Genomic DNA, 24612 nt, shown 5'->3' on the forward strand with positions numbered 1-24612 from the left:
CTCTGATGCTGTTGAACCTCTTTTCTGGGATGTGGCTTTTCAGAGGAAGTCGTTGACGTTCAGAAAACGGAGCATGTCCTACCAGCCTGCGTGGGAACACTAAGGCTGTTATAGAAAAAGTGTCCCAAGCCAGACAAACGGAGCTCCTAGTCATGAAATGTCGTACCTCCTCCAGAGTGGAAAACCTCTTTTTGGAGCCTCCGTGTGTCACCTGTAGGGTAGCCGGGAACAGCATCGCATACGGCATCCCTCGCTCTCGCAGCCGCTGTTTCACCGCGTTGTATGCCTTGCTTTTCTTCGTCACCGCCAAGGAGAAGTCACTGTAGAAAGACACCCTGGATCCACTGCCCTGGCTCACCAGGCACGCTGCTTCCATGACCCTCTGTTTATCTATGAACATGTGAAATCGTTACTGAAGCGACCTGGGGCTCCTGTTCGGGTCCGGCTTAGATGCGGGGGCGTGGTGGGCTCTCTCCAGCTTTATGCGACCGGCCTTTGTGGTCATCTTTAGCACGCGAGGTAGCCATGTCTGGAAAAACTCCACCAGCTGCCCATTCTCTGCATCCTCCGCCAAGCCGACGACTCGGATATTTAGGCGCCTGTTGTACTTTTCGGCCATATCCAAACTCTCCGTGAGGGCGCTGACCTGCTTTTCCATTTTAAGGATCCTCGGCTCTTGTGCTTCGGTGGAGTTTTCAACTGCTAGTAGCCTAGCCTCTGCTTCATCTAGCCGCTTGCTAGCGGTCTGGAGCTCCGTAGCATGCTTGTGGATAGTTTCGGCCAGAGGGCTAAGTTTTTCATCAATAACTTTAATTATGTTGGGGGTCATTACGCTCAGAGCTTTGGCAAGGGCAGGGTCAAGCCCCTCAGCGGTATCAGATCCGGCCTGGTCGCCGGGTGTCTTTTTTGTTTTTGTTATCTCTTGTTCTTCCCATCTTGTCAAAAGGCAGTGGCCAAAAGTTTTCCAAGGACATAGCCTATTATATTCATAGCAAATATGTCTTTTAACGCCCGGTTGATGTCAGGATAATGAAAAAATTAGCACCAAGTGGCACGGAGCTCCAGCAAACGCGTCTGCTCAGCTCACCGCCATCACCTGACCCCCCTCAGGAAACTTTAAAGACAACGATTAAGCCAATTTGCAATCTAATGTCCTTTTTAGTTTAAGCACCGGAGCAGAAAACAATAAAACAGCCTCCTGACAGATTGAAATAGTTAGTTCCTGGATCCAAACACGAACATTCCCTTCATTGAATGTTAAAGAAGAGATATTGTACCTCCCTCTGATGCTGTTGAACCTCTTTTCTGGGATGTGGCTTTTCAGAGCCACGTCCTACAGGAAGAATTATCACCTCAATAACACAGAGATCTGTGACTTACTTTCATTTTGTGCTCTCAAGTTTGTATGACGTTGCAAAAGAAAAAAAAAAATGGCACCAAATGCCCTCGACACTTTGCAGGCAGAGAATGAAATCATCTCTGTGGGACACTCACAGCTACAGGAAGTGTTTTTGAGTCATAAAAAAAAAACCTGCAGATGTTGTCTACAAAATGAGATGAGAGCAACTTTTTTGGGGGGGGATGATATTTTGGAAGCATGACATCATGTTGTTGATGCTGATGAGTCTGGATGTGTCAGTCTGCCTGAAGGATTACACTTGGAGACTGTTTCTGTCCATATTTATCAAAGTGAAAGCTGTTCCAACCATATGCCCTCATTTAATTGCTGCCATCAGTTCAGTTGACAGATAGTATGGGCTTCATGGCCATATGTATGTGGACACTGGGGTGAGCATGTCATTCCAGATCTGAGGGCATTAATCTGCTGCTGCACATTTGTCTTTGGTTTCTTCTTCTGGGGAAAACTTTCTGTCAGATGTTTAAACTAGGGATGCACCGATCCTACTTTTCAGGTCCCGATCCTGGTATTGATTTAAAGCTGGGGTTTGTGTTCAGATTTAGATCCACTTTTTGTCATACTGGTTAAAATGATCTTTATGTCCTGATGGCAATCATTACATAATGTGTTCTTAAAAAAGAGTGAAGAAAAGCTGCTATCTACAGCCGGAGTAAACCTGGGAAAACACCAACCAATCAGCGTTTTTGGGCTCCCCAAATTTTAAACCAATCAAATCCCGTCCTGCCGTTCTGCCCGCCTCCTGCGTGTACATTTCCCCGGCGTGCACTCCTCCGAGTCCCCGTCTCCTGCCTCTACTTCCCCTGACTCTATTTACTGCCCCTCTCGCTCGTCCTCGGGCCTGTCCCCTCTGACCTGATGAGGTGCTTTGCTCAGGACTGTAGTCCGGATCAGAGTCTAAAAAGCTCTCACCAACAAGCAGAATAATTAATGACGTTCAGTAAGTCCTACAGAAAATATATATTTATTGTAGCGTCCGTCCGGATGACGAGCCGATTCGTGAACACGTTGATCTTTAATAACCGGTCACTGTCGGCCGTTACCACGCCAACCAACAAAGCAACAATCAATGTTTGAATGAATGAAGAACTTCTCCTCTTGTCTCTCCTCTCTCCCGCTCGCACACTCTACACCTCTCCTGATGCCTTCACTGACCGTCAACACTGTAGGAATTAAGAGCATCTACACTGAACATGTTTAACAAACAGTAGAGCTGTTACAGTGTTATATATGTGTTATAACTTTTCTCCTGATATCGTGTCACCAGTACAACTGGACAATGCTAGCATGACAGTTGTGAGTGCTAACAGCAGCCATGTTTGTTTGTGTTTTTAACTTTCACTATGAGAATGTTTTGGTGAGGACCGGTTTTGAATCAGTCACCATCATATGGTCGCAAGTCAGCGGCGCTCGTGCTTGTGAGCGGGGGGGGCGTCATTTCGGAGGAGCTCCGAGGGAGGAGGGGAGGGGTTAGACGGAGTTCTGAGGAAATGCTACATTCAAATTCATGCTAGTTTTCCGTGATTACCAACCCCAGCTTTAACAATCTCTATTCCTTAATGTGAGGATAGAATCATGTTTTGGCATGTTCAGGCTTTTCTGACTTGATGGTGAACTGTACCTGGGTTCCAAGTGCTAAACCACAGACTGGAATCCCTTCATTTCAAGGATCCGGAACAATTAAATCCAGTAACCTGTCTGTTTTTCCACACTTTGAATCCATTAATAGAAGGTTTCTTCCTTCTTTGCAGTCGGCTACAGCTGACGTAAACTTCCTCCTTTGGGCTCCAGCTTGGCCATAATTCTCCTGTCAGCCACCACCTCCAAAGGGTCCCGGACTGAGCTGGCCTTCTTCACCAGTGTGTTCAGTCTTGCTCTCCTGTATCCTGTCCGCCCACAGCAGGTTTAATCCTTCCAATGTGGCGTTCGTGTCCGGTGTTAGCTCTGTTAGCATGATGCTACTCTGGGTGCTGGGTTAGCTTGTCCACCTTATCCTAGATAGATCTTACATTCCCCATAACGGTGGGTGGAAGGACAAGTCGATGTCGTCTTCTATTAGCTTGCACCTCAGTACCAGCACTTCGTCCTTGCCTCCTTCTCCTCAGCTCGCAGGGAACATCGGGCCTAGCATCCTTTAGCATCGACATGCTACGTGCTGCTAGCAGCTGATCTCGTATGTAAATGTAACCCTTTTTATCTGCACGTCCAGCCGTAGTTGCCTCTCTACACTCCCCTGGGACTCTGCGTTGTTTTATTTTTGGGAATGTGGGGATGCAGTGTGGAGAGAAACACTGGACGCCGGGTTCAGGATGTGTCTTAGACCAGGAAATTTAATATCCAAAGCACAAAAGTAACTGTCTCTGAACTACGGTATCACAGGAGGGACAAAACAGAAAGCAAAAACAGCAGGAATTGCTCAATCTGGCTGTGATAAACAGCTCAACAGGGACACCTGGTGGCCTTTTTAGGCTACTACCTTAAATAAACAATGAGATCATGGTTACACGTAGGATCTCCGGACACACACAGGAACAAAAATAGTTAAAACACCCCTGCAAACGTAGCCAGTTTGGTGTCCATTGCCAACAAATGAGTCATTAAAAGACATGACAGGCTCCAAAAACAAAGAGAACTAAACAGATATGAAAAAAGAACAATGAAGAGAGAGCTGCTGCAACAAGCAGCCAATCGAGCGGCGCTAAACAACAGAACAATATATGCCGGACAACTGCACGTGAAACCGGCTAACATAAACCCTGGTAAGGATATAACTGTATTGATTCCCTGCATGCACATTTAAACCCCTCAAGATGACCCAGAATGCAGCACCACATCTGCGCTTCAATCAACCCAAAACGGCACACGTTACTCCTCGGTTCAGTTCCCTGCACTGGCCTCCAGTTACTCCTCGCCTCAGATTTTAAAACCCTTCTGCTTGCATAAAAAAAAAACAAACCCTGTCTACCGTGAATCCCCCATCCAGGTCTACACCCTCCTCTCGCCTGCTACACTCTCGCCAATGAAAGGTGCCTGGTGTTCCCATATCAACAGGGCTCTAAGTCACCAGCCAGACTCTTCTCCTCCGTTGTCCCCCAGCGGTGGCATGAATTACCCAATTCCATTACATCAGCAGGGTCCCTTAAGAAAAAGCTAGCACTTTCAGGAACACCTACACACCTTATCTAGACTCTCCTCCGCTGTAGTCCCCAGAGGCAGAATGACTTACCCAACTACATTCAATCTGCAGAGTCCCAGTCTACATTTGAGAACGTTTTAGACCCAGCTCTTTGAGAACAAATCTGCATTTGGAGGTTTTGGTTCAAGTTGATGGAGATGATGATTATGCTGTTGAGGAGGCTTTGGTGTTGCTGATATTTATTGAAGCACCCTGTGCTCTGCTTTGCTTTGCTTTGCACTGCATGTCAGCACCTGTGTCTAATCAGACTTGAAGCAGTTTTTGGCACTGATTTGTGCCCACCCCCCTATCTAGATCATTGCTGGTGATAGTCTAAGATGCCTGTCGCTTTGAGCAAAAGTCAAGTCAAGTTAAATTTATTAATAAAGCACATTTGAGAACAGAGCAGAAGCTGACCAAAGTGCTGTACAATACATGGAAAAAAAAGAATTAAATCAATAAATACACAGGAAAATAACAAAAACACAATGTGAGACCAAACCAAACAATTATTTGAAAAAGAAAGGGCATCATTGGCCATGGTTACATGATGTTTTTTTTTTATTTGGAATTAATTATTCAGAATGAAATAATTCAGAATTAAAGTATCCTCCTTTGTGTTTACATGGAAAACACGTTTAATCGTCTTTATTCAATTCTGCTTAAGGTCTTGGGGGTGGGAAGGGTTCTGATTGGACAGAGGGATAGAGGGGAGTAAGAGAGAGAGGTGATAGTGATGAGATGAGTAGTAGAAGCTGCTGCTGCTGGAGTCTGGAACGTCCACAGCAGGAGGACCTCTACGGCAGCTCAGAGGAACCTACGAGACAAGGGAGCTCAGGGACTCCAGAAAGGTCTATGGTTAGTAACTTTAATGGGACAGGCAGAGTTAAAGTAAGTGATGAAGGGGTTGGGGGGAAGGGGGTGAGATAGGATCCTAGTGTGTCAGTGCGCCAGTTCCCCCGGTAGTCTAAGCCTATAGCAGCAAAACAAAAGCTGGTCCAAGCCTGATCCAGCTCTAACTATAAGCTTTATCAAAAAGGAAAGTTTGAAGCCTACTCTTAAAAGTGGAGAGGGTGTCTGCCTCCCGGACCCTGACTGGTAGATGATTCCAAAGGAGAGGGGCCTGATAACTGAAGGTTCTACCTCCCATACTACTTTTAGAGATTTTAGGTACAACTAGCATTACTTCAACTAGGAGAGTTGAAGTAAGTGATGGGGGGGAAGGGGGAGGGATAGGATCTCAGTGTGTTAGTGCGCCAGTTCCCCTGGTAGTCTAAGCCTATAGCTGCATTTCAATCAGGAGAGACACAATTTGAATATTAAAGATTATTTATTACAACTGAATGAATGATGAAACTTGACAGAAATCTTTGGCGTGAGGACTCTATGGGGATAATGTCGTGAGCGTAGGATGCATGAATTTGGCAGCTGAAGAAATCCCCCTAGAGTCCAGACACTGGTGGTGGTGGTTGATGATCCTAGGAATTGAAGACTTGCAGAGACCAGGTGGAGATGGGGAGGTGGAGGGGTGCGCACCATCAATGCAAGAAGGAACTAGCTGCAGAGAGAGACGCATTTAAAAAGACAGCAGAAAGTTGATAGGCTGACGATAAGGGCGTGCCACTGAGCTAATGGATGACGCAGATGCTGATTAACCAATGACAGCTCCGGAGCGTGAGCTATTGAACGAGGGAGAAGAGAGTTAAACAGCTGCTGTGATTGCTTTATAGTCTTCCTGTCTGAACTTTCGCTAGAGCTACATAACTAAGACCTGGTCCAAGCCTGATCCAGCTCTAACTATAAGCTTTATCAAAAAGGAAAGTTTGAAGCCTACTCTTAAAAGTGGAGAGGGTGTCTGCCTCCCGGACCCTGACTGGTAGATGACTCCAAAGGAGAGGGGCCTGATAAATGAAGGCTCGACCTCCCATACTACTTTTAGAGATTTAAGGTACAACTAGCAAGCCTGCATGTTGGGAGCATAGAGTTCTAGAGGGGTAATAGGGCACTATGAGCTCTGTAAGATACGTGTGTGCGGGGCGCTGGTGGCCTAGCGGTCTAAGCGCCCCACGAACAGAGGCCACAGTCCTCGTTGCAGGGGTTGCCGGTTCGATTCCCGGCCGGTCAACCATTTCCTGCATGTCTTCCCCCGCTCTTTACTCCCCATGTTTCCTGTCTCTCTTCAGCTGTCCTATAGAATAAAGGCAAAAAAAGATATGAGGGTGCCTGATTTTTAAGGGCTTTGTAGGCTAAAAGAAGGATTTTAAATTCTAGTCTAGATTTTATTGGGAGCCAGTGAAGAGAAGCTAATACTGGAGAGATGTGCTCTCTCTTCCTAGTTCTAGTCAATACTCGAGCTGTGGCGTTTTGAACTAGCTGAAGAGTCTTTAGAGACTTATTGGGGCAGCCTGATAAGAGGGAATTACATATCACATCATTCATCACTTCTATTTGCATCTCAGCCTTTCTCCACCTGAAGTGTGCCTTAACAATACTGGGTGAGTCATAGGTAATGGGTTCAGGCTGAAAAAAAATCATACCACACTTCCCTTTGAAGGAAAACCAGGCTTAAAGACACTCAGTTAAATATACATTTAATATGAATACTTGGTAACATGTCAGAAATGAATCTAAAGCAATGAAAATAGAAGACATAGATGCATCCACAGTACTGTAAAGAGTCTCAACTCCAGTGAAAACATGCATGAATCCTGGGGCTTAATGAATCTGCCAGGAAGATGTAGAACTCATCAGAGAGAAGCAGAGTTTCATGAGTTCAGTCAGATGCCGAGAACACACACCGACACACTCCCACAGACACAGTTGGAGTGTCTGGTGTCAACTAAGTTAAACAGCCATTGTACTGGACCAACTGTCATTGACATTTGGCTCAGATGTTAAAATCAGCAAACAGTCCAGCAGACAATTTACACACAGGAAACAAGGCGATAATCTGCTTTTAGAGGTACCTGTGAGTGGGTTTTATTCCTGTTGAACAAAGCCAGGGTAGCTGTTCCCTGTGTTTTTAGTCCTAATGCTAAATTGCACCAAGTGGTTGCTGGCTAATGTTTACCTAACACACTAGAGAGTGTTTTCAGCTGTCTCATCCCAGTGTTAGCAAGAAAAGTGAAAGAGCATTTTGATCCCCAACATCTCGAACTGGTACCTTAAAGGTGACATATCACGCTTTTTTCATCAATATATATTGGTCTAAGAGGTCCCCAAAACATGTCTTTAAAGTTTATGCTCAAAAAAACACTTTGAAATCAGATTTTGGCATGCCTGAAAAGCCCTCTTCTTCAGTCCTCCTCAGAACACTCTGTTTTCTCTCTGACCACGCCCCCTCAGGAAGTGGATATCCCCTCTGCTCTCCAGCACGTTGATCTAATGTTTACATGTTGGCTGAATATACACGGCTGCTCACAGATCACGTTACTTCAACCCTCTGAATCTGATCCTGACGGAGAGGCGCCTGCAGCAGGACGTTTCTGAACCATTGGTCACAGATTTAGTGTTTCTTGTTGTTTTATTTGTCAGTATGTCGACGTGTGTCTTGGTACACAGCTACGAACATGTAGCTATGTGGCTATGCTAACTAGCGCTAGCACTTATCCATGATAAATAAAAACCATCCACTAGATCTTCAAATCTGCAGATGTGGGGAGTAAAACCGACCTCTGCCAGAAAGGCAGCAGGACCTTTTCTGAAGGATTGGTCACAGATTTAGTGTTTCTTGTTGTTTTATTTGTCAGTATGTCGACGTATGTCTTGGTACACAGCTACAGCTACAGCTACGAACATGTAGCTATGTGGCTATGCTAATTAGCGCTAGCACTTATCCATGACAAATAAAAATCATCCACTAGATCTTCAAATCTGCAGACGTGGGGAGTAAAACTGACCTCTGCCAGAAAGGCAGCAGGACCTTTTCTGAAGAATTGGTCACAGATTTAGTGTTTCTTGTTGTTTTATTTGTCAGTATGTCGACATGTGTCTTGGTACACAGCTACAAACATGTAGCTATGTGGCTATGCTAACTAGCACTAGCACTTATCCATGATAAATAAAAATCATCCACTAGATCTTCAAATCTGCAGACGTGGGGAGTAAAACCGACCTTTGTGTTTATTAAGACAGCCTACAACTAGCATGCCTCCCTCCTAAGCTCCTTGTTAGCACACATGTGTGCAGGGAATGAAAAACGGAGGAGGGGTTGAGTTGTATTTTATACAGTCTATGGGCTGAACAAGCTCCGAGCTCTGACTTCCTGTTACAGACCGGATGGCGTTGTGATGTATGAAAAACACTGAAAACTGAAACGGCTGGTTTCAGCACACATTTACAGAAAGGTGGAGAAATCAGAACAGGGGCAGAATGGATATTTTTCATTCTCGGGGGGTTTGTAGACAGGGACACATATTTCAGGTAGAGAACCATTAAAAAGTCCATTTTGCATGATATGTCACCTTTAAGATTTCCCTTTATATGAATTGAGAAAGAGCCAAGCCAAGACCAAAAGCAAGCAGAGTTGCATGTGAGGTTACTGCTGAAGAACGCAGCGGAAACAGGTGCAACCCAAATATTTCCTCATTAACATATTAACCATCAATCAATCAATCAGACTTTATTTATAAAGCACTTTTCATACAATGACATTGTAACACAAAATGCTGTACATAAAAACAGCTTAAAATAGAATACATTATAGTCATTATGGCCTTCAGAAGCATGTTTTTTTGGGAGGTGGGGTCGTGCACTAAAGGCTCCTGTGACGCAGCCTAAGCTTTTGTCCTTAATGGCATTTTTTCCCCCTTGCATTACTTTGACTTTTATACTTGAAGTAGTTTTGAAACCAGAACTTTTACACTCTTACTTGAGTCAAAAGCTTGAGCTGACACTTCAACTTCTACAGAAGTCTTTTCAAAACCCTACTTGCACTTGAGGAATGAATGTGAAAACTTTTGACACCTCTGGTCTTTTTTGAATGGGTGTGTATGTGGTTTCCTGTGTTTCTGCAGGCAGCCTCAAGTGCACGCTCAATGAATTGCAGTTTATAACACTTCCACATGGGCTTCATATTTTCAGACCAGAGGTTGCCGCTTGGTTTGGACCCTACTCTTTGATGTGTTACTTACAGAGACCCAACACAGTTAAAGTCCACCATCAGTAAGTACCTGTGCCATACGCCTTCACAATGAGCCTTCAGAACCAGGCTCATGATGCACAGATCTTTATTTTTGTTTTGGTGCCTGAACCAAACCAATTACTCAGTGTTCACCACATTAGCCAATAACTATGTGAGCAGAGCCATTTTACAGTTAATACAACCAATATCTGCAGACGATGACTATTTAAAGAGTTACTTCACATCCTCTTATTGAGATCATCTCTTCTTCTGCATGAGTGGAGAGCAGAAATGTGAACACTTGAGTCACTCATTTGATGACTGTTTACTTTTCCCTGAGGGCCAATTCAAAAATTACTTTGTGCTTTGTTCACTTCTATCAGGAGGTTTGAGATTTATCTCCTAAATAAAACACTTTGCCCTCCATTCATGATGAACGGCTTTAATAGAGTGGTTATTCTTTTACAGACGTTAGATCCTTTTTCATTATGCAGGGCAGATAAGGCAATTTTGAGGAACATTTTCTGAGATAATAACAGGCTACAGGCTTGTACTGCCTCATGGGAACAATTTATCTCACAGTCAGCATCTTCAGATACCTGATTTCAGCTCCACAGTGGTGTCCTTGGGGGTATGTAGAGGTTATGAATCATCAGCGTTTCATCCTGGGAGACATCATATAGATATAAACTTCTGTATCATCTGCATAGAGGCAGAACTGCACTGCTAGAAAATGCAGAGAAATACGTTCATTCCTGTCTTTGGATATCTTCAAAAGGTCCCACATTAAAAGAGATGACCAGAGTGTTGGTAATCAGTTAATTTTCTTCCTCTAGGTTTTGATCAAAGGAAACAAACGAGCTGTGCAGCAGATGCTCGAGTGGCAAACCTTGGTGTGATGAAGAGCAGGCCTAATGGTCCCGGGTGTTTCATCTCATTATGATAATTTGAAATGCTGTTCGATCCCAGTTTCCCAAGGCTCAGAGGTCTGAGTGATGTTATTGACTTTGAAGTGGTTCCTCTGAGAAAGAGGCATTTAACTGTTCACTGGTTAATGCTGAAAAGAGAGGATGAGAGAAGAGGTTTGATAAACTAAAGGCTGATGTATACTTCTGCGTTGAATCAACGGCGTACCCTACGCCGGGGGTCCGCGTAGCTCCCGTACCTACGCCGAGGCCTACGCACGTAGCTGACGTGCACCTCCTCCAAAATGTAACTCCCCGTAGAGCCGACGCGGACCGCAAGCTCTGTGATTGGTCCGCTCGGCGGCTTTGTATTTCCCGCATTTACAACACTTCCGTGATCCCGCCCATCGGCCGCCCATCGGCCGCCCATCGGCCGCCCATCGGCCGCCCATCGGCCGCCCATCGGCCGCCCATCGTGGAAAAGTAAACAGAGATCGTAGCGGGACCGGAAGCAGGCGACCGGCTATCATAGAGACCGCACTGCCCTCTAGTGTTTTGGCGGCGAATTGCTGCGCGACACAGACACACCGACGCACAAGTATGTGGGGCTCATGTCCGCGTCAGCCCCTGCTGCGTAGGGGAGACGTAGAAGTATAAATCAGCCTTAACTCTCTGGATTTTGGACTCTTTGTTACCTCCCTGTTTTCATCAATACTACATCCCTCTACTTCTTTGTAAGACTTGTTTGTGATTGGCAGGACAATTGTATTTTGTTAGTGTGCTCGCTGGTATCTTGTCTCGCTCCTTTGTATCCATCCAAGCGATTCTCTCAATTACAGGTTCAGAGCTGATCTAACATTGCTGTGGTACAAATTAAATTACAGAGGGATTGTTAACACAGGGGTGGAAATGTAAGGTGTGCTGGCATCCCCAAAGATGGGGGGTAAAATCAATTGTAAAATCAAGTAATTAAGCCCCATCAAACTGAGTCTAAAGAGCTGAAAGCAATGCAGGTTATTGTCAATTAGGTTGAATACAGTCAAAGTCCTCAAAAACTGCAGTATGCACCAGACTTACAGAGGATTTGATATTAGGTTTCTCTCTCAGACCCTAGCAACGACAATAGGCGATAGGAAAAGGGGGCAAAACAGGGAGAGAGTTCAGCATCCTGACTGCCCGGTGAATAAAACTGTCCCTCATTCTGCTGGTTCTGGCCCTGAGACTGCGTAGTCTCCATCCTGATGGCAACAGGCTGAAGAGGCTGTGAGACAGGGGGTCGTCTCACAGCCTGCAGGGGTCGCCTGCTATGCGCAGGGCTTTTTCATGTGAGGCGGGAAGAGTACATGTCATGGAGGGAAGGGAGAGAGGGACCCTTGAAGCCAGAGTTCAGTACATGTGCTCTCACCATGTTGCCTTCCAGTAGTCATGAGAGTCATGGGGGTTAGTAAACGCTTATCAATGTTTGACACGCTTGTGGTAACCCAGAGCCGGCCCTAACCGACTTGGTGCCCTGGCTAAGGTTTGAACTGGTGCCCCTTGTATTGTAACCAACTCCACCAACAATCACATCACTTATACTGAAAGACAACTGACATCCAGCTTAGGTTTCCTTATTCTAAAAGAACATTGATATAATGGTAACACTGATATTAAGCAGGGAAAAAAAAACAGTTCAGTCTTTATATAACACAATCATTTTCACAGTGCAGACACTTTAAACAAAGCAACAGTAATGTAAGTGATGACTGACAAGGCAGAAGACAAATGCTTATTTAAGCCTAGCTTACATTTTCTATCTAATTAAGCTAACAGCTTCCAAAGTGTAAAGAAACAAAAACAACAAAACAAAAACAAGTGAATCATGAACCCTTAAAGCTGGGGTTGGTAATCAGATTTAGATACAATTTTTGTCATACTGGTTAAAATGATCTTTATGTCCTGATGGCAATCAATACATGATGTGTTCCTAAAAAAGAGTGAAAAAAAACTGCTATCTACAGCCGGAGTAAACCTGGGAAAACACCAACCAATCACCGTGTTTTGGCTCCCCAAATTTTAAACCAATCAAATCCCGTCCAGCCGTTCTGCCCTCCTCCTGCGCGTACATTTCCTCGGCGTGCACTCCTCCGAGTCCCCGTCTCCTGCCTCTACTTCCCCTGACTCTATTTACTGCCCCTCTCGCTCGTCCTCGGGCCTGTCCCCTCTGACCTGATGAGGTGCTTTGCTCAGGACTGTAGTCCGGATCAGAGTCTAAAAAGCTCTCACCAACAAGCAGAAGCGATCCAATTGGTGAACACGTTGATCTTTAATAACCGGTCACTGTCGGCCGTTACCACGCCAACCAACAAAACAACAATCAATGTTTGAATGAATGAAGAACTTCTCCTCTTGTCTCTCCTCTCTCCCGCTCGCACACTCTACACCTCTCCTGATGCCTTCACTGACCGTCAACACTGTAGGAATTAAGAACATCTACACTGAACAGGTTTAACAAACAGTAGAGTTGTTACAGTATTATATATGTGTTATAACTTTTCTCCTGATATCGTGTCACCAGTACAACTGGATAATGCTAGCATGACAGTTGTGAGTGCTAACAGCAGCCATGTTTGTTTGTGTTTTTAACTTTCACTATGAGAATGTTTTGGTGAGGACCGGTTTTGAATCAGTCACCATCATATGGTCGAGAATCAGCTGCGCTCGTGCATGTGAGCGGGGGGGCGTGGTTTTGGAGGAGCTCCGAGGGAGGAGGGGAGGGGTTAGACGGAGTCCTGAGGAAAAGCTACATTCAAATTCATGCTGGTTTTCCGAGACTACCAACCCTAGCTTTAAAGACTTCAAAAACTGCTTTGGAAACCATTATTTTTAAAAACCACAAGTGAATCACAAGATTTTAAATGTATACTGGCATCAGTCGCAATTTAACCCCAAATTCTAGCTAACAAGCTAGCTACGGTGAGCACATATGGCTGCTAATCAGTTGTCAGATATAGACGAAGACGATAGCCGTAGCTAAATGATGTAATATGTTGGTTTGTCGTTTGCCTTTGAAGTCAGAGTTCAGTACATGTGCTCTCACCATGTTGCCTTCCAGCAGTCATGAGAGGCATGGGGTTGACACTAGTGGTGCAACGGATCATCGTTGATCCGTGATCCGTTCGGATGCCTCTCCACGGGTCGGCACGGACGTGGTCCGCGGATCGGTTGATGAAAAAAGTTGCGCGTGTTCACGTGATGACCGCATGTTCAATCCACACTCACTCGTCAAGCGTGAGTGAAGGAGCAGAGGAACTTGAAAACCCTCCTGCATCTTGTAAGTCACATGTATGGGAGCATTTTGGGTTTCCCTGTGAAATACAGTGAATGCTGAATGTGATTGAGCCACGTTATGAAATTCCGTTGCGCACCCACTAGACCAGAGGCCGTCAACACGCGGCCCGCGGACCACATCCGGCCGCCTATTTGTGGCCCCCGAACTGTTATTCCTTCACTCTGTGTTTTGGTCGGGTCACCGTGTGTTTAGCGGGACTTGTCTTCATGTCAGATACGCAGACAGGCTGTTACTGGGTCACTTAGAGTCCACTGCTGCGAGTGCAATTTTTAACTTTCACTTTTGTTTATGGAGCGGTTCACATATTGGCACTTTGCCAGCTGTTGGACCCTAGAATGCACGAAAACGGTGTGTTCACAGTTTGCAGCTCAAAGAAACTTTTGAAGTTCCTCTGCTCCTTCACTTGCCATGCCATGAAATGCAGTGGATGAGGCAGGACTGGGCCCACAGATGGGGTGCTTTGCACAAGCTGTACATTTTGAGTTGAATCTTGTTTTTATTTAAAGCTGCTGTGAGGAACTTTTGTTTTGTGTCAATTCTGGCGCCCCCTTGTGGACAAAGTGATACCTCTTATCTCTTGTCCTATACATGCAAAAGTAGTGTTTTCAACAAAAGCCTCATCCTGTTGTGTTCAACAGTCAACTTGATCAGGCAATGTGATTATTTTCCATGAAAACAGTCAAAGAAAGGCTGTTTCTGAAGCAAGATGTCCATTATCTGGTCTGGGACCTACCCCCCCAGGGCGGTTTCAGGCATTAAAAATTACAACAGAGAAGGTGTCAGTGTTGTTGTAGATGGACTTGTTTGCTATTGAAGGTTATAAAGAGGGATCAGTATCATTTTCAGTCTGTTTCTCAGCCAGTTCAAAACTCCTCACAGGGCCTTTAATGGGCAAAAGTTTACAAGGTTTTTACAAAATAAATGGAGGACAGTTATATTTGTCTTGTCTTCTTTTTCTTTCTTTTTTTTGCTGATCCGAAAAATGATCCGATCCATGACTCAAAACCGTGATCCGATCCGAACTGTGAGTTTTTTGATCCGTTGCACCCCTAGTTGACACGCTTATGGTAACCCTACCCTCATTGCCATGTGGACTATTTTGCTGCAGACATAATTTGACATTGTTTTCTCAACAAATGAAGTTAAGGTGTTAACTTAGATTCGGGAGCAGGACCACGCCTAAACCACACCCTCAATCACCTGACAAGCCTTCTTAAACGTAGCCAGCCTACTCCAACTGCTTGTCCGTGATTCTTCAACCCACCCTCCCTCACCTTACTCTCCTGCACTTAACCTATTTCCTTGTCCTCTCCTACTCAACTCGTGCTCGCTCCTTCTATGCCCTGTCTACTTCCAGGTACAACCTGGGTCAAGATCAGCTCCGGCAGGATAACGCTGAGACGGAACCCCCATCCTAAGTCTCCTTCTGCTGGGCACACCATGCACAACTAATTCATTAAATGTTCAACTTATATCCTTGTGTGGCGTGGTCCTTGCTAGTGAAAATGTTTTAAAAAATGAGACTCTGCACACAATAAGATCCATAAACCATTCACTGAAACCAGGCTGCACACACTTCATTTGTTGAAATATTCATTTTTTGCTACTTATTTGTCTCACCAGGGCACTATGGAAAAGAAAACCTGCGCAGCGGAGGCCAGGACATGCACAACTACATCTCCTCTGGGTTTGTGACACTCGGACGAGGCCATTTGAAAGGTACAGTCCATCTTTATAATCTGTTTTCCACTTCAAATTCCCCCCGGAGAGCAGAATAATAATCTTTCACTCTCAAAGCTACTGCGTCATGCTGTCATTGTGTTTCAGCCAAAGACAAAAAAAACTGTGACTTTAGTTTCAGCTCAGTGGAAGTTGGACATCACAATTCATAATGGCTTGAAGTGACATCTTGCAAAAGTCCACACACACATTTATTATCTATGATTAAATCCTCACTTCCAACCACAAAGTCACACTTGGTAGGCAGCCGGTGCGAGTGCAGCACGGCACGGCCGTACTTTTCTACACAGTATTGTCTTCCTTTGGAGTTTGAATAAATCAGAAGCGCTGTCAGAGTGAGAATGAGCTGTAAACAAGAGGCCTGTTGTGTGTTTTTACAGCGCAGCACTCCATAGACGAATCAGGGCAGATGTCCTGGCAGGGCGACCTGGACATCCCACTCGGCTACGGTACGTTTCTCTTAATGTTCTGCTTCCTGCACGAGAAAAAGCCACACGACTTGCTTTCTGCGTGCACCTGATAAGAAAAACACACACACACACACACACACGCACAGAGGCGAGTGCACTTGGCCCACGACTGCAGCAAGAGTGCCAGAGTTGTTATATTTTATTCATATTTTTCAGCAGATGGATTTTCTGCCAAAACATCTTGACTGGTGGTTTTCTGACAGGTTTGAATGAATGCTGTTCAGTCAAGGTTTATTTCTATGACTTCTCCGGACAGGTGGTATTGTGTTTTTTTGTGAGTTAAAGAAATGAAAAGTTTTCTGACTTGGCTCCTGTGGATTGCTTCAGCGGTCAGCAGTGAAACAGGCTGTAATGACTGCAATGTAAACCTTGGGTTTAAGTGCACCTGATCAAAGTACATTATATAAAAAGTTCTTATGCTTTCCTCTGAACGCCTCAGAGTTCTGTTCCTTATTTCTGACAGGATAAATTCCATCAGATAAAACCTCCATGTTGTAGAGAGGGATCATATTTCTTTAAAAAAAAGCAGCTTCACTGACAGCACACAGGAGTTGCTGGTCTGCTGCTGCCTTAGTCAGTCATTTCTTTTGTTTGATTATGTTTTCAGATGTTATATTACTTCAGGTCTGAATAAACCTGTTACCCATTTGTCCACTGAGTGTAATGGCTTTGAAGAATTGATGTAATGTATGTTTATCCCATAATTAACTAAGTTATCCTTTCAGTAATCAGTCAGTCAATCAATCTTTATTTGTATAGCACCAAATCACAACAAACGTCATTTCAAGACGCTTTTACGAGCATAGCAGGTCTAGACCACTCTATGTCAAATTATGAACAGAGACCCAACACCAAGACTCAGTCTGACCCCACCTTAATCCATCATGAGTGTTGCACCTCGCAGTATTTAGCTAGTTACAGCGTCGAGAAAAAACGTCCTTTTAACAGGCAGAAACCTCCAGCAGGACCAGACTCATGTTAGACAGCCATCTGCTGAGACCGAGTTGGGTCTGGAAAGAGGGATAGAGGAGAATAAGAGATAGACGGAGCAGTGATAGTGATGAGACGAGTCGTAGTAGCTGTTGCCGCTGGAGTCCAGCATGTCCGTATCAGCTGGAGGACGTCTACGGCAGCTCAGAGGAACCTACGAGACAAGGGAGCTCAGGGACTCCAGAAAGGTCTATGGTTAGTAACTTTAATGGGACAGGGAGAGTTAAAGTAAGTGATGAGGGGGTGGGGGGGATCCCAGTTCAGTCCAGTGTGCCAGTATAAGCCTATGGCAGCTGGTCCAAGCCTGATCCAGCTCTAACTATAAGCTTTATCAAAAAGGAAAGTTTGAAGCCTACTCTTAAAAGTGGAGAGGGTGTCTGCCTCCCGGACCTTGACTGGTAGATGATTCCAAAGGAGAGGGGCCTGATAACTGATGGTTCTACCTCCCATACTACTTTTGGAGAGTTTAGGTACAACTAGCAAGCCTGCATGTTGGGAGCGTAGAGTTCTAGAGGGGTAACAGGGCACTATGAGCTCTTTAAGATACGAGGGTGTCTGATCAGTAAGAGCTTTGTAGGTCAGGAGAATGACTTAGAAATGATATTCTAGATTTTATAGTCATGAGCTGTGGGTCACGACCGAAAGGATAAGATCGCGGATACAAGCGGCTGAAATGAGTTTCCTGCGAAGGGTGTCTGGGCTCGGCCTTAGAGATAGGGTCAGGAGCCTGGACATCCGGAGGGAGCTCGTAGTAGAGCTGCTGCTCCTCCGCGTCGAAAGGAGTCAGCTGAGGTGGTTCAGGCATTTGATAAGGATGCCTCCCGGACGCCTCCCTTTAGAGGTGTTCCGGGCACGCCCAACTGGGAGAAGGCCCCGGGGTAGACCCAGAACGCGGTGGAGGGATTATATCTCCCGCCTGGTCTGGGAACGCCTCGGGATTCCCCAGGAGGAGCTGGAAAGTGTCGCCGGGGAGAGGGATGTCTGGGTCAATTTGCTTGGACTGCTACCCCCGCGACCCGACCCCGGATAAGTGGAAGAAAATGGATGGATGGATGGATGGATGGATATTCTAGATTTTATGGGGAGCCATGTAGAGAAGCTAACACTGGAAAGATTCGCTCTCTTTTCCTAGTTCTAGTCTACTAGTATACTTATATTATGTTGGGTCTGAATAAAAGTGTTACCTTTGAGAAATCAATGTAATGTCTATGTTTTGCCCCCCCCCCCCCCAAAAAAAATCCCATAATTAACTAACGTATCCTTTCAGTTATGTTGTCATAAAACTGTGACCCTATAGAGGAGTATTAAAGCCAGGGATGATATAATAACAGTGAGAAAAGGAAGAGATGATAAAGTTGAAATTTCAACAATAAAGTTGAAATAAGTTGAATTTTGACAATGCGCTGTTTCAGAAGAAGAAGAAAGAAAGAAAGGTATTTTATTGGTTCAATTTTTTTCACTCATGCTATTTTTTTGGACATGCTACACACACAGTATATACATACAAATGCACACACATGCAGTGAACATGCTTAGGAAGAGATGTCAGAATGAGGATACTGCCATCAACCAGCGCACCCAGAGCAGTTGGGGGTTAGGTGCCTTGCTCAAGGCAAGTGAACCAGCACCTCTCCAGCAACTAGTCCATTTGCCAAACGTCATCCATACTGGGACTCAAACCCACCCTTCGGTTCCCAAGCCAAGTCCCTATGAACTGAGCTACTGCCGCCCAACTGCTATGTATCATATATCAAACATGCTGCAGTGCTGTGCTAGAATCTTGTGCTGTAGTGCCTCGTGGATCTAAATCCAGGTATGTCACCTTTTTTGCAAGCTTGGTCAAAATACTTGAGGTCCCGATTTACAACTATACCCTCATCAGCTTCAGAGATTCAGATTTTGTAAGTATGTGGATTGAGGTTGTCGTGATGCTCTTATCATTTCCCTGGAGAAGATTCATCACTCTGTGGTCTCTGTCAGATCCTAAAAACACAACATCTGTTTGCATATTTTATATAAAAGCTGACTGGTTCTTACTCCCTTTGTTCTTTCTGACTGTTAGCTTTCGTGCTTCTCTTTCAAGTCTCTTTTATTCTGGACCCACCAAGACCTGTGCTTTGTTTCACACAGGTTACTCCACAGTTTCTACAGTAGGTGACATAAATATCCAGTGATCGCTCTGCCAAACGGTGTTTTCTCTGAGGGAAATTGTTGTGGGCAGCAGGAGGTGTTTTTTTATTGAGCCAAAAGATTGTAACCTGACAGCTTCATTTCAGAGACTTTGTGATATAGAGCAGAGATCAGTGCCAGTCCAGGTTTGTAGCAGGAATTGGTTCACTGGATAACAAAATATGTTGGGTGTTACTGAAAGGAAGATTGGTGAGCCTTCTCTGCAAGTTATGTTCCTGTAGTTCGACTTTGAACAGTTTTTACTTACAACAAATTACTTTGAAAAACTTTGAAAGGAAGGCAGAGTAACTCCAACCGATAAAAATTTAGTTAGTGACCCTTTAGGGGCTTTACTGGAGGCAATTTCAGTTTAGGATTAACTGACATTTATTGTTGGTGGCAGGGTAAAATGACAATGAATGAAGCCAGGAGTCTCCTGGAATAACTGGAACATCTGAGTGTTGTTATTCCTGGAAGTTAAATACGATGGATCATAGTAGCACAATATGATACAGGATTTAAAAGTCCTACATTCAGAACTTTATTTGCATAAAGGCACACTTTAAGATATTTTAAACATTAAGAAGCCCATTTGAGAATGATCCAAACCATGCTTCAGTATGATATGATACTGTTTTACATGTTGCAAAGTCCTGCATTCAAAACTCTACTTACATAAAGGCAATTTTTTTTACAATGAAAAACCTTTTTAAAAGTTAAAGGCCTGCATGAGAACAATACATACAACATGTTACCATTTGATCCGACACGTTACGATGCAACCCGAAACATTTCAATACAATACGATGCTACACGTTACAATACAATATGATACGATATGACACTTTACAATACATTTCAATACAATACGATGCTACACGTTACAATACAATACGATACGACATGACACTTTACAATACATTTCAATACAATACGATATGACACGTTACAATACATTTCAATACAATACGATACGACATGTTACAATACGATACGATACGATACGACGTTACAATACATTTCAATACAATACGATGCTACACGTTACAATACAATACGATACGATATGACACGTTACAATACATTTCAATACGATACGATGCTACACGTTACAATACAATACGATACGATACGACACGTTACAATATAATACAATACGATACGACACGTTACAATACATTTCAATACAATACGATACGACACGTTACAATACATTTCAATACAATATGATACGACACGTTACAATACATTTCAATACAATACTATACGACACGTTACAATACATTTCAATACGATACGATACGACACGTTACAATACAATACGATACAATACTACACGTTACAATACATTACAATGCAATACGATACGACACGTTACAATACAATACGATAAGATATGACACGTTACAATACAATATGATACGATAAGTTATGTTACAATACATTACAATACAATACGATACGACACGTTACAACACGTTACAATACAATACGATACGATATGACACATTACAATACAATACAATACAATACGATATGACACGTTACAATACAATACTATACGATACGACACGTTACAATACAATACAATACTATACGATACGACACGTTACAATACATTACAATACTATACGATACGACACGTTACAATACATTACAATACTATACGATACGACACGTTACAATACAATACAATACTATACGATACGACACGTTACAATACAATACAATACTATACGATACGACACGTTACAATACATTACAATACTATACGATACGACACGTTACAATACATTACAATACGATACGACACGTTACAATACATTACAATAGAATACGATATGACACGTTACAATACATTACAATACAATACTATACGATATGACACGTTACAATACATTACAATACAATACGATATGACACGTTACAACACGTTACAATAGAATACGATATGACACGTTACAATACATTACAATACAATACTATACGATATGACACGTTACAATACATTACAATACAATACAATGCGACACGTTACAATACATTACAATAGAATACGATATGACACGTTACAATACATTACAATACAATACTATACGATATGACACGTTACAATACATTACAATACAATACGATATGACACGTTACAACACGTTACAATACAATACGATACGATATGACACATTACAATACAATACAATACAATACGATATGACACGTTACAATACAATACTATACGATACGACACGTTACAATACAATACAATACTATACGATACGACACGTTACAATACATTACAATACAATACGATACTACACGTTACAATACATTACAATACAATACGATACTACACATTACAATACATTACAATACGATACGACACGTTACAATACATTACAATACAATACAATGCGACACGTTACAATACATTACAATAGAATACGATATGACACGTTACAATACATTACATTACAATACCATACGATACGTTACAATACATTACAATACAATACAATACGACACGTTACAACACATTACAATACAATACGATATGACAAAATCCTACAAGTTACAATACAATATGATCTAACACATTACAATATAATCCGACATGTTACGATGCAACCCTAAACATTATAATATGATACGATATGACACAATACGACACATTACAATACGATTCAATATATCACGGTATGACACGTTACGATCCGTTCAAACAATCAAACACTTTACAATAGGAAACGATCTGACACGTTACAATACGAGTCAATATGTCATGTTACAATGCAATACGATCCGACAAGTTACAATATGATACGAAAACTCACAATACGACATTACGTTACGATACAATATGACACGTTACAATAAGTTTCGACATGTTATGATAGGATATGATATGTTCGTATACAATACAATTCAATACAATCAAACACACTTCATCTAACCACATGAGAGACTTGTCTTGGTGACTGCTGCTGCCGTTTGTCTTCTGTTGCAGTATTGTTAATGATGTATATCATTGGATCAAATTGTTGCCCTCATGTCCCTCAGGTGTTACAGCTGATAAGAGGTACTTTGTCTGAATTACCTGATTGAAGGACAGGCAGTTAAATCTATTTTTGAAAAAGATTCGACTTTTCTTGGCATCAGTAATGACAAACAATATCAAGTTTTGGAAGTCCAACAGCAAAATCAAACCCCACTCTCAGTGTTTGGTACATTTGACGTCTACAGAATATTTGAACTCATGACCTGAAGTGTTTCACTGTCGTAGTTAGATTTCCAGAAGCTTTGTCTGCTTCTCTTTCTGTTGCTTTTATTTCCCTCAGCAGTTTAAGTGTGATGCTTTTTACTCAAACAAAACATTTTAACTCATTCCCTTCAAAATCCCCGGCTCTCTGAGAGAAACCACGTCTGAGCATGAACGCCCATGACCTGCCTGTTTGTGTGTGTGTGTGTGTGTGTGTGTTAGGCATCGTACTGTTTGCATGGGCACGCGGTAGTGGAGGAACAGCACACAGAACACATCTGAATGTACGTCAGGACTAACAAGCTGCTAAACAAAGAGCTCAGAGTAATGTTGACATTAATATTCATGTCGGTGTGATATAACACTACACCATGAGCTGTGTGTGGATCCACACACACACACACACACACACATTGCACACTGCTGGTGTACCTGACCGAGCAAGTGTTTAGTGATGTGATGACTATACGATACACAGTTGTTAAACCTTTCGTGGTGTGTTCACTTTCTCTGTCTCCACCTTCACTGAGATGGATTGTCTATTTAATCAGTCCACAGGGAGTTTCTTCTGAGTAGCAGTCACACAGATGATGTGCAGAATAAATGAAAACTATGAGTTGATGAAAATGTAAGCAAAGAAGCCAGACCTGCCTCTGGATTTTGCAAGACGGCACACAAGCTGAAGAGAGAGGCTTGGACCCTGAAATATTCCCCATTGGGATTTATTCATCAGTGCATTTGGGACGCACTATATATTGTTTAACCGTCACATGTGCACCTGCACAACAACCACATGGCAAGATGTATGATGTCAATTATACCACCTGAAACAGGACGTGCTGCTGCTTTTCCCAATCTGGGAAAAATGAAAATACACCAGTGTAACATGAAACTGATTAATGGGTCCAATACTAAGGCATGATACCAGTCTTTTTAATTGCTCATGCACAGTTAAATACATTAACACACTATAGGTGTTTTTAGAACGGAGGCCCCAGGGTCTAAATGTAGTTCATGGGTAGATAATCTCCCCCCCTAAAAAGCCCCTGCCAGAGGGGTCCCAGGACTTTCAGGAGGCAGGGCCTAGCATATTGAACGTGTCTGATTGGTAGATTAACCGCAGTGTTTTCATTCCGCCCGCCGTCCACAATAACATCACACACATCTGTGATTCACTTGATTTCTTTTTCTTTCATTCGTTTTTATTTGTTCTATCTTTTTTGTATGTGTGTGTACTTTTCAAAAGAAGAAGCTGTGATTCTCTTGATTTAGCAGCTTGTAACAGTAGTCTTCTCTCAGCCCACCGTGAATGCGTCTCTCCTCCCGGTGTTCCGGTTTTAAAAGTGACCCTGTAAACTGTAGACCTTCAGCTGAACGTGTCAGTGTCAGTGGAGTTTACACAGTTGTTGAAACACAGAGGGAGTTTTAAGATTCAATATCCTCATCAGATATTTAATGATCGTCTAAAGACGTTTATGAGGGATGCATCCGGCTGAGAGTCTCCAGTTAACAGGGTCGCTGTTTAAACCAAAACACCGGTCGATCTCTGCCACGGCTTTTTGAGTTCAAAGGATTTTAAAGCCGTGTTGAAACGTCTTTGCTACTCGCGCTTATCTCCTCTCACGTGTTGATTCATTCATTGCTTTTTACATGTTTTTAACCGCAGGCGCAAAATTTCACTTTTTTTCATGTTTTTCTGCTTTGGAGCACAATTTCAAATTTGAGGAAAATTATTTTTTTCGACAGGCTCCGGGTCAACTTTTTTGTCAAATTTTTGTTGTCAAATTTTTTTTCAACATTTTTTCTTCTAATTTTTTTTTTTCAATTTTTTTTTTTCAAAAAAAAAAATTCTAAATTTTGTTTTCAATTTGTTTTCATTTTTTTTCAATTTTTTTTCAATTTTTTTTCAATTTTTTTTCAATTTTTTTTCAAATTCTTTTTTCAAATTCTTTTTTCAAATTTTTTTTTCAAATTTTTTTTTTCAACATTTTTTTTTCAACATTTTTTTTCCAACATTTTTTTTTTCAAATTTTTCCA

The 24612-nt window shown here is 42.9% G+C and overlaps 1 protein-coding gene across 1 annotated transcript in view; it reads left to right on the forward strand.

The window, feature by feature from the left end:
* Positions 1-24612, forward strand: part of LOC117831924 (protein shisa-6-like) — a 164096-nt gene that overhangs the window by 26204 nt on the left and 113280 nt on the right. The window contains exons 4-5 of the mRNA XM_034710831.1: positions 15574-15669; positions 16071-16139. Coding sequence (XP_034566722.1) covers positions 15574-15669; positions 16071-16139 — 165 coding nt within the window. The remainder of the gene's footprint in view (positions 1-15573; positions 15670-16070; positions 16140-24612) is intronic.

The sequence above is a fragment of the Notolabrus celidotus genome, chromosome 20 (assembly GCF_009762535.1).
Source record: "Notolabrus celidotus isolate fNotCel1 chromosome 20, fNotCel1.pri, whole genome shotgun sequence".
Lineage (NCBI taxonomy): Eukaryota > Metazoa > Chordata > Actinopteri > Labriformes > Labridae > Notolabrus > Notolabrus celidotus.